The sequence below is a fragment of the Hyaena hyaena genome, unplaced genomic scaffold (assembly GCF_003009895.1).
Source record: "Hyaena hyaena isolate Hyena2069 unplaced genomic scaffold, ASM300989v1 scaffold_699, whole genome shotgun sequence".
Classification (NCBI taxonomy): Eukaryota; Metazoa; Chordata; class Mammalia; order Carnivora; family Hyaenidae; genus Hyaena; species Hyaena hyaena.
Genome location: NW_024081332.1, coordinates 302,788 through 316,736, shown reverse-complemented (window position 1 = coordinate 316,736; position 13,949 = coordinate 302,788). Strand labels below are relative to the sequence as shown.

At 44.7% G+C, this 13,949-nt stretch overlaps 2 protein-coding genes across 3 annotated transcripts in view; both read left to right on the top strand.

The window, feature by feature from the left end:
- Positions 1-4,307, top strand: part of TCF7L1 (transcription factor 7 like 1) — a 156,878-nt gene extending 152,571 nt beyond the window's left edge. For both annotated transcript variants that reach the window (XM_039217598.1, XM_039217597.1), the window contains exons 9-12: positions 385-544; positions 629-736; positions 1,710-1,785; positions 2,904-4,307. In XM_039217598.1, coding sequence (XP_039073529.1) covers positions 385-544; positions 629-736; positions 1,710-1,785; positions 2,904-3,337 — 778 coding nt within the window. In that variant the 3' untranslated portion in view covers positions 3,338-4,307. The remainder of the gene's footprint in view (positions 1-384; positions 545-628; positions 737-1,709; positions 1,786-2,903) is intronic.
- Positions 4,308-11,317: 7,010 nt separating this feature from the next.
- Positions 11,318-11,584, top strand: LOC120220481 (small nuclear ribonucleoprotein E-like). The gene has a single exon (XM_039217605.1). It carries the CDS (start codon positions 11,318-11,320, stop codon positions 11,582-11,584), a length of 267 nt encoding a protein of 88 aa, XP_039073536.1.
- The last annotated feature ends 2,365 nt before the right edge of the window (positions 11,585-13,949 follow it).

Sequence of the window (13,949 nt, the reverse complement as noted above, 5' to 3'; positions counted from 1 at the left end):
GACTACCAGCAAGGCCCGCACTGTATCCACTGGGCCATAAAGACGGCAGGAAAGCCAAAGTCAGCTCCTCATGGTGGGAATCGCCCCCTCTTGCTTCTGCCCAAAGTGCCCTGCCCCCTTTCCGCGCTGTCACCTGTGACAGGCGCCTCTCTCCAGCCCCTCTGCTCCTTCCTCAGGAGCCTTTCATAGACTATGGCCTGGGGTCAGCCCAAGGCTGAGAGCTACTGTGGGAGAGGCTCGCGCTACAAACAGCTGTGGCAACTTGAACGGATGAGAGCCGGCCATCCCTCCTCCCTGCAGGCACTCGTGAGGGCCATGGACTGCAGGTCGAGTGACCCGGGTGACCGCTGCCTCGGGCTAACCTACAGCTTTGTGACTCCCCAGGAAATCACCAGTTACGGTGAAAAAGGAGGAAGAAAAGAAACCCCACGTGAAGAAGCCTCTTAATGCCTTCATGTTATATATGAAGGAGATGAGGGCCAAGGTCGTGGCCGAGTGCACGCTGAAGGAGAGTGCGGCCATTAACCAAATCCTGGGAAGAAAGGTACGATCCGCCCGTGCCCCCCAGGCTGCGTGGACAGCATCCCCCGCATTCCCTGCTCCCCGTCATCTGACCCTCTCTCCGCAGTGGCACAACCTGTCCCGAGAAGAACAGGCCAAGTACTATGAACTGGCCCGGAAGGAGCGGCAACTTCACTCCCAGCTCTACCCGACGTGGTCAGCCCGGGACAACTACGTAAGTGCCCCCTTGGCCCTGGCGGCAGCACCTGCCAGAAGAAGCGGGGAATGGGGCGTGGTGATGTTTATAGACGACTCTCAAGGCCAAGGAGAAGGCTATACTGCTCTACAAATAAGGAAGGCAGTTTAATTCTCGGGAGGTCAACAAGGACATGGTTTTGGTGTCCAAAGAACCAAGGTAAATTTATACCCTCTCATTTGAGATGCATTCAGCCTTTGAGATCATAATTCAGGGCGTAGGGCGAGTCATGTTCTGGCTCTGGTGGTGAGGGTGTCGCCAGTCAAGGGTTCTGAACCTGGGGCTTGGAGAACAATGTCTGAGCTTCAGCTGGCATTTTTTTTTTTTAATGTTTGTTTATTTTTAAAAGAGAGAGTGTGAGCAGGGGAGGGGCAGATAGACAGGGAGACAGACACTCCAAAGCAGGCTTTGCTCTGTCAAGCACAAAGCCCAATGTGGGGCTCGAACCCATGAGCTGTGAGATCATGACCTGAGCCAGATGCTCAATTGACTGAGCCACCTCAGCTGGCCTAATAACTCTTTGAAACTAGACAGATTTTTTTGTATGTCTGTTCTTATTTGCTTTTTTTTTTTTTTTTTTTTTTTTTTCTGGTGAGAGGCTTCAGAGCTGTCTCAGATTTTCACTAGGGCCGGAGTCCCCTCAAAAAAGGTCGAGAACCACATCGGAGCAGTGCCCGAGGGCACTGAAGGGTGAGGCCTTCCAAGAAGGCCAGGACACCAGGCTGGAGGGAAGAATTGAATGGGGAAGGGCAGGCACATTCCAGGAAGGCTCATTCTGCCTCCTCAGAGGCTTCTGTGGGGTGTGTGACCCGAGTGACCTCCCCTCCAGCCCTAGCTTCTCACTCAGCGCCAAGAGCAGTATTGGGCAGTATCTTCTCTCCTCCACCTCGTATCTGAGAGTCCCCCTAAAGAGCTGTCCCTACTTACCTCTTTCTGTGGCCATAATTTTCAGGGTAAGAAAAAGAAGAGGAAGAGAGAGAAGCAGCTGTCACAGACACAGTCCCAGCAGCAAGTCCAAGAGACAGAGGGTGAGTCCTAAGGAGGGTGCTGGCTCTTCTTCCCGCCGTCACAATGGCACCTGCCTGTGCATCGTTCCTGGATCTCGAAAGGGTACAGCGACAGAGCTGTTCCGTAATAGCTGCCATTTTCAGGGCCTCTGCCTCTTGGGATCCTCTTGCATATCCATGTGGGTGTTATCATCCCCTTTTTAAAGATGACAGATTAAGAGGCTCTGAGAAGTTGGGTCTTCCCAGTCATTCCACTTATAAAATGGCGGAGGCAGGATTTGATCCCAGCACTTTCTCACTTCAAAGGCTAGGCACTTTTCTTTTCAACGGAGTTGAAAGCATCTTATTTGAGGGTTCTCAAATCAGTCTATGAGGTAAACACTGGAGATATTTGAAATGACCTTTGGCATTCCCTCCGGAAGGGGGCACAGTAGAGCCTGACATACCACCTATTTGTGAATCCAGCAGAAGCGGGTTTCCTGCAAGGTTTGGTTGGTCGAACGCCCAAAGAGTTTGCTTGGTATGGGGGCCACTTTGTGCCAAAATGAGGTGCTCTGTCTTTCCACACTATGATCACACCTGGCACAGAGATGCTCACGTGGTGACAGGCACTGAGGGCATGCCCCTCACCGCGTGCTCACTTCTGGACAAGTGTAGAGCAGCTCTTACCAGCGCGTTTTTAGTCTCTCTTTTCTCTCCCTTTCTCTCTTTCTCTTCCTTTTCTTCCATCTATATAATTTGTACATTCATCTACACAGGAGGACACATAAGTAAAGTAGGCACATGCTGCCAAACCACTGTACACCTCCCTGCTTGCCAGGTGCTGCGCCTGCTCTGACAACAACCTGAAGCAAGATTTTAAAGCATATTGAATGGAGATCTGTCTCTCAAAGTGGCAAGATTTAGGCAGGGAAGGTGATGATGTGATAGACTGAGCTGTTTTCCCTCCTGTCAGATACCGAATAGGTCTTTGTCATTTTGACATTGCCCCACCTCGGTGTTCTAGGGGTCCCTGAATGCAGCTTCCTAGTCTGGAAAGCCTCAGATGTAACTTCAGGCCCTCCCTTCCCCCACTCCTTGCATCCCGCCTCACCCACAGCCACTAGCTACTCAGCCTCTCGTGTGTTTTTCCCCCGCAGGTGCTCTGGCCTCCAAAAGCAAGAAGCCATGCGTTCAGTACCTGCCCCCCGAGAAGTCCTGTGACAGCCCTGCCTCTTCCCACGGCAGCATGCTCGACTCCCCGGCTACTCCCTCCGCAGCCTTGGCGTCACCGGCTGCCCCTGCTGCGACCCACTCGGAGCAAGCCCAGCCCCTCTCTCTCACCACCAAGCCGGAGAGCCGGGCCCAGCTGGCTCTACACTCGGCCGCCTTCCTGTCAGCAAAGGCGACAGCCACCTCCTCTGGCCAGATGGGCAGCCAGCCCCCACTCCTCTCCCGGCCCCTCCCCCTCGGGTCCCTGCCCACAGCTCTGCTGACTTCTCCCCACTCCTTCCCGGCCGCGCTCCATGCCCACCAGGCCCTCCCGGTCCTCCAGGCCCAGCCTCTTTCCTTGGTTACCAAGTCGGCCCACTGAGCTGCCCCCTGACCTATGCAGGCTGTCAAGTGACTCGTCGAGTAGTAATGATTCAGAAGAAACAAACAAAACAAAACAAAAAAGGAAACTTTATTGGTCAATATTTGACCACTCTGAACTGTTCTGTAAAGTGACTGGTAACAACAGCACTTTACATTTTGTAGATGTAACCAGTAGCTGATCTTAAGGCTTTTTTAAAAAACAAAACAAAACAACAAAAAAAAAAAAACTTTAAGAGAAAGAGAACTGAAAAGTAGCGTGTTATTCTTCCTGTATGTGCAGTGGTGGATGGGCCTGGGCAGAAGACCCCCTCCTTGCTACCTCTTTCACTTTCTGCCCTGCTCCCTGTTCTCCTGGCTCCCTCGTGGTCCCCGCCCTTCCCAGTGCGCATGTGGGCCATCGCTGGACCTCTAGCCTGCTGCCTCTTCATCTAGAGCCTGTTCCTGGACATTCTTTTCCCTCACCAAGTTTTTCTCCTTTGCTTGACTCCGTGGGCTCTTGCCTTCACCTTCGTCCTCTGCCCAGTGTAAGGCTGTCATCACCTGAGAAGCCACCTTTGCCTGATTTGTCTCCACCAGCATCCCTTTTCCCCCAGTGGGCCCTAACCCAACAACCTCCAGCTTTTGGTGGGAAAACAGGTCCTCTGAAATGGTTCTTCCCCCACATTTAAAGGGATTCAGGGTGCCTGCCACTTCCTCGGTGAAGAAGTCTCTGTGCCACCCCCTCACCAGTCCAGACCTCTTCTCATGGTCCCAGAGTGGCAGATGAGACCTGGCCCCAAGGCCTGGCTCTTGTCCCCTGGGTCAGTGCTAGCACAATCTGCCAAAGGTCGAAACTCCCTCCTCCCTCCCCTATCACCTCACATGCTTCTTCTGTGTGTATTCTTTTTGTTTTTATGGGGTTTTTTGGAGCAATTTAAACTTCCAGTTGTTTATTTTCACAAAAGAAAATAAAATTGCAGTTGCAAGACCTTTTCTGAGTATTTTAGTCCTTCTGTTGCATCAAGCCCCCATCTTCATACCAAGCCCTGTGCTAGATTTTGCGGGCCCAGGCAGGGGAGAATATGAAAACATGGCCAACGGAAAAATGCAACCCAACTTTCAGCCTCAAATGTACAGAGACCAGTCAGTATTAGTAACTGAGATCCAAAGAGAGGAATCTTTATTTTCATGTATTTTAGAATTGCCAAGGTGTGGGGTGCCTGGGTGGCTCAGTCGGTTGAGCGTCCGACTTCGGCTCAGGTCATGATCTCCCAGATCGTGGGTCTGAGCCCTGCATCGGGTTCTGTGCTGACAGCTCAGAGCCTGGAGCCTGTCTTCGGATTCTGTACCTCCCTCTCTCTCTCTGCCCCTCCCCCACTCATGCTCTGTCTCTGTCTCAAAAATAAACTATAAAAAAATTAAAGCAAAAAAAGAATTGCCAAGGTGTAACAGGGGTCCTTTTGTAGTTTTGCATGGTACCTAGCACTAATTTCTTTTTTCTTTAATTTTTTAATGTTTTATTTCTTATTTTTGAGAGAGAGATAGAGACAGTGTGAGCAGGGGAGGGTCAGAGAGAGAGGGAGGTACAGAATCCGAAGACAGGCTCCAGGCTCTGAGCTGTCAGCACAGAGCCCGACACGGGGCTCGAACCCACGAACCATGAGATAATGACCTGAGCCGAAGTCGGACAGTTAACCGACTGAGCCACCCAGGTGCCTCAACACTACCATTAATTTCTTGTCTAATGGCTTTATTGAGCTATAATTTACACGACATGCAATCTACCCACTTAAAGTATACAATTAGGGGCGCCTGGGTGGCTTAGTCAGTTAGGCGTCCAACTTTCGCTTAGGTCATGATCTCGCGGTTCATGGGTTCGAGCCTCGCGTCGGGCTCTGTGCTGACTGCCAGCTCAGAGCCTGGAGCCTATTTCAGAGTCTCTGTCTCCCTCTCTCTCTGACCCTCCCCTGCTCACGCTCTCTCTCTCTCTCCTAGAAATAAATAAAAATATTAAAAAAAGAGAAAAAATATACAATTAAATGGGTTTTGTATATTCAAAGTTGTGTATCCATCATCACAGTCAATTTTAGAATTGACTGCCTCAAATGTTCGCCACCTCAAAAAAGAACCCCAGACACTTTGGAAGTCACCCCCAATTCCTCCCCTCACCCTGCAGTCCCAGGCAACCACTAACCTGTTTTCTGTCTGTAGATTTGTCTATTCTGGACACGCCATTTTTTTAAGCTTATTTATTTAACTGGAGAGAGAGAGAGAGCATAAGCAGGTGAGGCACAGAGAGAAGGAAAGACAGAATCCAATACAGGCTCCGCAACATCAACACAGCCCAATGTGCAGCTCAAATTTACAAACTGTGAGATCATGACGTGAGCCATAATCAACAGCCAGATGCTTAACTGACTGAGCCACCCAGGCACCCCTTTTAAAAAAAAATTTAAATGGACAATTTAGTGGTGTTAAGTACATTTACAACACCATGCAACCATATCCACTATCAATTTCCAGAACTATTTCATCATCCAAAACACAAACTACCCATTAAACATTAACTTCCTACTCTCCCTTCCCCCCAGACTTCACAAACCTCTAATCTACTTTCTATTTATGAATTTTCCTATCCATAGTTCATGTAAGTGGAATCCCATATTTGTCCTTTTGGGTCTGGTTTATTTCACTTAGCTTAATGCTTTCAAGATTCATCTACATTGTAGCATGTATCAGAATTTGATTCCCTTTTATAGCTGAATAACCCACTACATATACATACCACATTTTGTTTATTCACTCATCTATTGATGAGTACATGAGTTTTTATACCTTTTGGCTATTGTGAACTGCTTTGAATATGAGTGTGTTTGAGTCTCTGCATTCAGTTCTTTAGGGTATATACCTAGGAGTGGAATTGCTGGGTCATACAGTAATTCTGTTATAACTTTTTGAGGAATTTCCAAACTTTTCCATAGCAGCCGTACCATTTTACATTCCAGACAGTAATATATGAGGGTCCAATTTCTCCACATCCTCAGCAACACATATTTTCTTTGTTTATTATAGCCATCCTGGTAGGTATGAAGTGGTATCTCAATGTGATTTGTATTTGTATTTAACTAATATTAAACATTGAGCATCTCTTCATATGATTCTTAGACAGTTGTCCCAGACTATTCTATTTGTTGAAAAGACTACTGTCTTAGCACCCTTATTGAAAATCAGCTGACCATAAATGCAGAGGCTTACTTCTGGACTCCATGGAATTCTGTCCAACTCATCTATATATCTTTATGCCAGTACCACACTGTCCTAATTACTGTAGCTCTGTGGTACATTTTATTTTATTTTTTTTTAATGTTTATTTTTGAGGGAGAGAGAAAGAGACAACAGGGGAAGGGCAGAGAGAGGGGCACTGAGGATCCAAACCAGGCTCTATGATGACAGCAGACAGCCTGATGCGAAGCTCCAACTCATGAACTGCGAGATCATGACCCTAGCTGAAGTCTCAGGCTTAACCAACTGAGCCAGCCAAGTGCCCCTGTAGTAAGTTTTTTTTTTTTTAATGTTTTATTTATTTCTGAGAGAGAGAGAGAGAGAGAGAGAGGCAGCGTGAGCAGGGAAGGGTCAGAGAGAGAGAGAAATACAGAATCTGAAACAGGTTCCAGGCTCTGAGCTGGCAGTCAGCACAAAGCCTGACGTAGGACTCAAACCCATGAACTGTGAGATCATGACCTGAGCCAAAGTCGGATGTTTAACCAACTGAGCCACCCAAGCGCTCCTGTAGTAAGTTTTAAAGTGGGTAACTATTGGAGCACCTGGCTAGTTCAGTTGGTAGAATATGTGACTCTTCATCTCGGGGTTGTGAGTTCAAACCTCACATTGAGCACAGAGGTTTAAAACGTTGAGAAGGGTGAGTCCTCCAACTTTGTTCTTTTCTAGGCCTGTTTCAGCTATTCTAGGTCTCTTGCATTTCCATGAATTTTAGGATCAGCTTGTCATTTTCATAAAAAAAGCCAGCTGAGGTTTTAACAGGGATTGTGTTGGTAGATCAATTTAAGGATCATAGCCATCTTAACAAAATTAAGTTTTTCAATCCATGAACATGGGATGTTTTTCCATTTATTTAGGTCTTTAGTTTCTTTTAGTAATTTTATAGTCTTCAGAGTATAAGTTTTGTACTTTTGAGAGAGAGAGAGAGAGAGACGGCACAAGTGAATGAGGGTGGGGGGGAGGGAGGGGGGAGGGGGGGAGAGAGAGAGGGAGAGAGAAAGAGAAAGAGAGAGAGAGAGAGAGAGAGAGAGAAGCTCACCCTAAGCTGGGCTCATGTTCACTTTGAAGCAGGGCTCGAGCTCACCCAATAGAAGACTCTTTCTCATGAACCATGAGATCATGACCTGAGCCAAAGTCAGGTGTTTAACCAACTGAGCCACCCAAGTGTCTTCTTTTTTTTTTTCTTAACCTTATTTTTTCCCTTTTTTAATATAATCTCTATACCCAACATGGAGCTTGAACTCACAGCCCTGAGATCAAGAGTTGGCTCTACCAACTGAGCCAGCCAGGCACCCCAAGTTTTGCACTTTTTTCTTTTTGGTACTATTGTAAATGGAATTGTTTCTTAAACAGTTTTCATTTTTAGACTGTCTATTGAGAATGTATAGAAATGCAATTGCTTTTTGTATATTGGTCTCACATAACCTTGCTCAACTTATTTTAATAAATTTTTAGAAAATCCTCACAATTTTTACATGCAAGATCATATCATCTGCAAATAGAGATTGTTTCACTTCTTTCTTTCCAATTTGAATGCCTTTTATTTCTTTTTCCTGCCAAGCCATCCTGGCTACTTCCAACACAGAGTTGATGTGGCTAGAACAAACGCTACTGTCTGTTCCTTATCTTAGAGGGAAAGCTTCCAGTCTTTTAGCACTACACATAAAGTTAGTTGTGAGATTTTTGCACAGTGCCCTCTTTCAGGTTGAGAAAGTTCCATTTTTTCTTTTTTTTTAAGTTTATATATTTATTCTGAGAGAGAGAGAGAAAAGAGCAAGCAAACCGGGGAAGGGCAGAGAGAGGGGGAGAAACAGGATCCCAAGGAAACAGGACATGACATGGGGTTTGAACTCACAAAGCATGAGACCATGACCTGAGCCAAAACCAAGAGTCAGACACTTAACTGACTGAACCACCCAGGTGCCCTGAGAAAGTTTCCTTCTTTTTAGTTTATTAACTTTTTTATTATGAAGAGGTACAAGGAAAATTTAAGATTTATTAAAAATCCCTGCTACCACTCCTTTAACCAAAACTGGTGTCAGTGAGGAGTTAGTGCTGAAATCTGTCTCCTTTAATCCTATTTCAGTTAGAAGCTATGCCTAAAGAAGACCCACACAACTGAACTAGGTTCCACAACACATTTGTGGTGCCTAACACCAGCCAGGCCTTCTGTGCCACTCATCGGTTATTATTCTTGACCTTTGTCAGCTCCTCTCCAAATCCCCTCAACAACTCTACTTTACCATTATCAAACCCAAACTTAATCCCCACCTTCCCACTCTTATTTTAAATAAGTTTTTATTTTATTTTTAAATATTTTATTTTTTTTAAATGTTTGAGAGAGACAGAGTGTGAGTCTGAGAGAGGCAAAGAGAGCGAGACATAGAATTTGAAGCAGCTCCAGGCTCTGAGCTGTCAGCACAGAGCTTGACGTGGGACTTGAACTTGTGAACTGCAAGATCATGACCTCAGCCGAAGTCAAGACACTCAACCGACTGAGCCACCCAGGCAACCTTTAATTTTTTAATGTTTACTTATTTAACTTTTTTCTTTTTTATGTTTTATTTATTTCTAAGACAGAGACAGCACGAGCAGGGGAGGGTCAGAGAGAGGGGGAGATAGAGTCTGAAACAGGCTCCAGGCTCTGAGCTGTCAGCACAGAGCCCAACGCAGGGCTCAAACCCACAAACTATGAGATCATGACCTGAGCCGAAGTCGGACGCTTAACTGACTGAGCCACCCAGGCGGCCCTTAATGTTTATTTATTTTAAGGAGGGGGCATAGGGACAGAGAAAGAGGAGGACAGAGGATCCGAAGTGGGCTCTGTGCTAACAGCAGAGGGCCTGACATGGGCTCGGACCCACAAACCATGAGATCACGACCTGAGCTGAAATCAGACATTCAAATGACTGAGCCACCCAGCCGGCCCCCACCTTCCCACTCTTGAAGACTGCTGTGCCTCTTAGAATATCAAAAAAACTGAGGCCAAGTAAAATGCTCTTTTTTGATCTCCCATATCCCTACCTAAATCTCCACTTACCTTCTAACCATTTTAACAGCCCTTCCATAGGTCTCAGAGTCAACCTGTGGTTCAACCCAAGGTCAACTACTCTGCTACACCCTGGACCCTTGTAATCTTGGTCACTCTGTCTAATGAGCTCTTCCCCTCAGTCAAAAAAAGAGTTCAATCCTCTTACATACCTAAAACTCTGTTTCACATGCAAACTTCCAGAAAAGGGTCATAGCTACTTACCTGCCAGTCTCTACTTTTCCCCCAGTACACCCAGGTTTTGCCCTCAACGCTCTACTGAAATATCTAATTCTAATTCCTTATCTTACTTTAACTTTGTGTTGTATTTTATTCTGTTGATTTCACTCTCCTCATAGAAACACTCAGTTCTGTGACAACTAGGAGTCCTCAAAGGAGGTGGAGTCAAGTGGAAAACAACATGATAGCGTCCCAGAAAGTAAGTGAATGACTAGTTGTAGTGTCAAAGCTCCAAAGGGGACCTGTAAGGTAAGAATTGTACATACGGTTTTGTAACTTGCTTTATTTTCCATTAATAATCTACCACATGTGCACAGATATCTATTAAAAGGGAGAACTGACAAAATATTCATGATAATAGCTCTGGATTACAAGATATTTTTATTTTCTTTCTCTGGCTTGTCTTTATTTTTAAAACTTTTATATAATGAACATACTATTTATAATAATAACTTTGAGGAGTCTTAATTATATGCTAGATACTGTATTAAGTACTCTATCTGAATTATCTAATTCTCAATGCTTTTATTCCCATTTCATAATGAAGAAATTGATGCTTAACATAATTGGGTAAATTGCCCAAAGTCATGTAAATTGTGAAATAAATATTAAGGAAGAACAGTTAGGGACTATTTTTCTCCTACCAAATTGGCCAATGAAGACTACTCGCTGCTATCCGAGGTTGCATAAGACAAAGGCATAACCTTCAGCAAGTTACGTGATCTCCTTGAGCATCTCTCTCATCTTAAAATGCACCTAACAAGTACCTGATAATAAATAATAGTTACTACCAGTAGAAAACTGAAAATAATCCAGATCTCTAATAATATGGGACTGGTCACAAAAATTATAGTAAACTCATAAATTATTTTTTATGAAACCATTAACAATTGTGTTTTTTGGACAATATTTAATTAGGAAAATGGTTCCTTTATCTACCTTTGAACTTTGTGCTACATATCCAACTAACCTGTCATACAGGCATCTTAAATGTTTTTAATGTTTATTTTTGAGAGAGAGAGAGGGAGGGAGAGAGAAAACGAACGAGCAGGGGAGGGACAGAAAGAAAGGGAGACACGAAGCAGGTTCCAGGCTCTGAGTTGTCAGCACAGAGCCTGACGCGGGGCTCAAGCTCACGAACTGTGAGACCTGAGCCAAAGTCATGAGACAGAAGCTTAACTAACTCAGCCACCTAAAAGCTCCCGAAAGTAGTTTATTTAAAAAAAAAAAAAAAAAAAAAGAGTGGTGTCTGGGTGGCTCAGTTGGTTAAGTGTCCAACTTCCACTCAGGTCATAATCTTGTGGTTCATGGGTTCAAGCCCCTCATCATGCTCTGTGCTGACAGCTCAGATTCTGTATCTTCCTCTCCCTATTCCACCCCCACCTCCCCTCACACTCTGTCTCCCTCTCATTGTGTCTCTCAAAAACATACATTAAAAAAAAAGATATCACCATGACATACCGTGGCCAGGGCCAGAAAGTGCAGAAGCTGATGGTGCAGCCCATCAACCTCATCTTCGGATACTTGCAAAATAGATCTCGGATTCAGGCGTGGCTTTATGATCAAGTGAACATGCGGATCACTGGTTTTGATGAGTACGTGAACTTCGTATCAGATGATGCAGAAGAGATTCATTCTAAAACAAAGTCAAGAAAACGACTGGGTCAGATCATGCAAAAAGGAGATAATCTTATCCTGCTACAAAGTGTCTCCAACTAGAAATGATGAATGAATAGAGAAATTCTTGAGACCATGTACTTTGCTTTTTAGAGGTCCTTTGTTGGGAGTAGTTCTAAAACATTTGTTCCTATCATTTTGATTACCTTTGTGTTATTACCAAATCACAATAAATGCTGTGGGATTGTTTTTTAAAAAAAGATGATATGATTAATTTAGGGGCACCTGGCTGTCTCAGTCAGAAGAGCATGTGACTTTTGATCTTGGGTTGTGTGAGTTCAAATCCTACATTGGGTGTAGAGGTGTAGAGATTACCTAAATAAAAGCTTTTTAAAAAAAATTTTTTTTTAAAGATTCATTTATCAATTCACTTCTTTTAGCTAGAACAGTCACATTTCTGAAATAATTTGGTGAGAGATTTCTCACTTCTCTGTGATTTTTATTCTCTCCTCAGTAATGAGTGTGTGAGAGAGATTTTCTTAAAACAGAATAACATGGAGAAGCATATTAAACGGTTTTTAAGTAACAAAGTACTTAGTCCTGATAACTATATTTATGCCATGTACTGTTCCTTGAAATTCTGAAGAATTTCAACTAACTAGAACTACATAGCATGTAACCTAAAGATTGTACTTAACAGAATATAGTGTTATTTCTCTTGGTGGTTATAGTCCTTTTTGGTGGAATTACATTTCAACCTTAATTAACTGGAATATTTTCTGATGTATGTTTGTGTCTCACAAAGACTTATGTCCTGGACAACTCCCAGATCATGTACTCCTAATCTGGCTCTTCTCCAGCCCCATCTCCTGCCATTTTACTTACTCTCTATTATCTGGCAATCCTGTCCGCATCTTTAAGACTTACACAAAATGTCAAGTTCCCACCTGCCTCCAGGCCTTTGCACACACTGCATCCTCAGCCAGGAGAGCTCACCCTTTTCCCTTCAACTTCACCTGGGAAATACCTACATTCTTTGGTTCTCAGCTCAAAGGTCCCTTTCTGCACTTTGCTTTCTTGGCATTTCTTAGAATGCCAAGTGTGTGAGTATACACATACTCACAATTTGTATAAACAGTTGATTAATATTTGTGTTCCCCAGATTACATGCTCCGTTAAGTTAGGGCCTATCATTTTTAAAATCACTGTCCACAAAGCACCTAGCCTGACAAATGTTTATAAAAGGATTTAAAGCAGCAATTAACCTATAAACATAACAGCACTTTAAACACTGGGATATAAAACTATTTACCCAATAAAACCAACTTGGAGGAAAATGAATATGCACGAAAAAATACACCAATTAAGACAGAAAAGATGAATGCTTTTGTATTTATTTTAAAAAGGCCACAAAGAGGGGCGCCTGGGTGGCTTAGTTGGTTAAGCGTCCGACTTTCGCTTAGGTCATGATCTCACGGTTCGTGGGTTCGAGCCCCGCGTCGGGCTCTGTGCTGACTGTCAGCTCAGAGCCTGGAGCCTGTTTTGGATTCTGTGACTCCCTCTCTCTGTGACCCTCCCCTGCTCACGCTGTCTCTCCCTCTCTCCTAGAAATAAATAGAACATTTAAAAAAAAAAAAAAAAAGGCCACAAAGACACAAACACTAGAAGGGAACACAACTGATAACCTGTAGAATGCTAGGGAGCAAGAACTTTCTAATGTATACCTCTTTCTTAATATCCCATTTTGATTTCTGAACCATTAGAATGTATTACCTGATAAAAAATACTAAATATTTGCAAGACATAAAATACAACTTTAATAGTGATTATCCCGGAAGAGTGGGACAAAGATTTTGTTTTCCATTCCTATAGGTTCACTAAATTTTCTACAATGACTGTGAGTAACTTTCAGGACCAGAAAAAGGATGTACTTTTCAGAAAAGATCTCTGGGGACCTCGGAGAGCAGTTTCTGTGAGGCAGAGAAAGAGAGGGGCTGGAATGGGAAGACTTCCCCGCTACGAGGTGGCAGGATGGCTTTGTTTCCAGATAGGACACACCGGTGTATAGCACTTTTGTGTGCTACGGCGACAGAACCACGCGAAAGGGAGTTGAAAATGTGAGTTTCGGTATAAGCCAAGAGGGGCCGAGCCCCAGTGACGTCACATCCGTGGTACCAACCGCGGGGCAGGGAGCTCCTACTCGAGCTGTATCGTCTCGGAAGTACCAGGGGAGAGAAGGAAAAGGAGAGTGCGTTTGTAGCGGCTGCTACGCAACAAAGATACCTGGAAAAGGAAGAGACTGCTAGATGCCTGCACTGAGGAAAGGAGCCACATCCGAACAAAAGAGGGGAACCACGAGCACTCCAGCCTCTGCCTAAGCTCCTCCCTTGGCTTGGGCGTGCGGCGGAAGACGCGCGCAGGAAGGGGCGGGGCCACGAACACTAAGATCGCGCACGCACGGGTATCG

Excerpts from the sequence above, each read along its gene's own strand:
- LOC120220481 (XM_039217605.1), top strand. The coding sequence starts at position 11,318 with ATGACATACCGTGGCCAGGGCCAGAAAGTGCAGAAGCTGATGGTGCAG.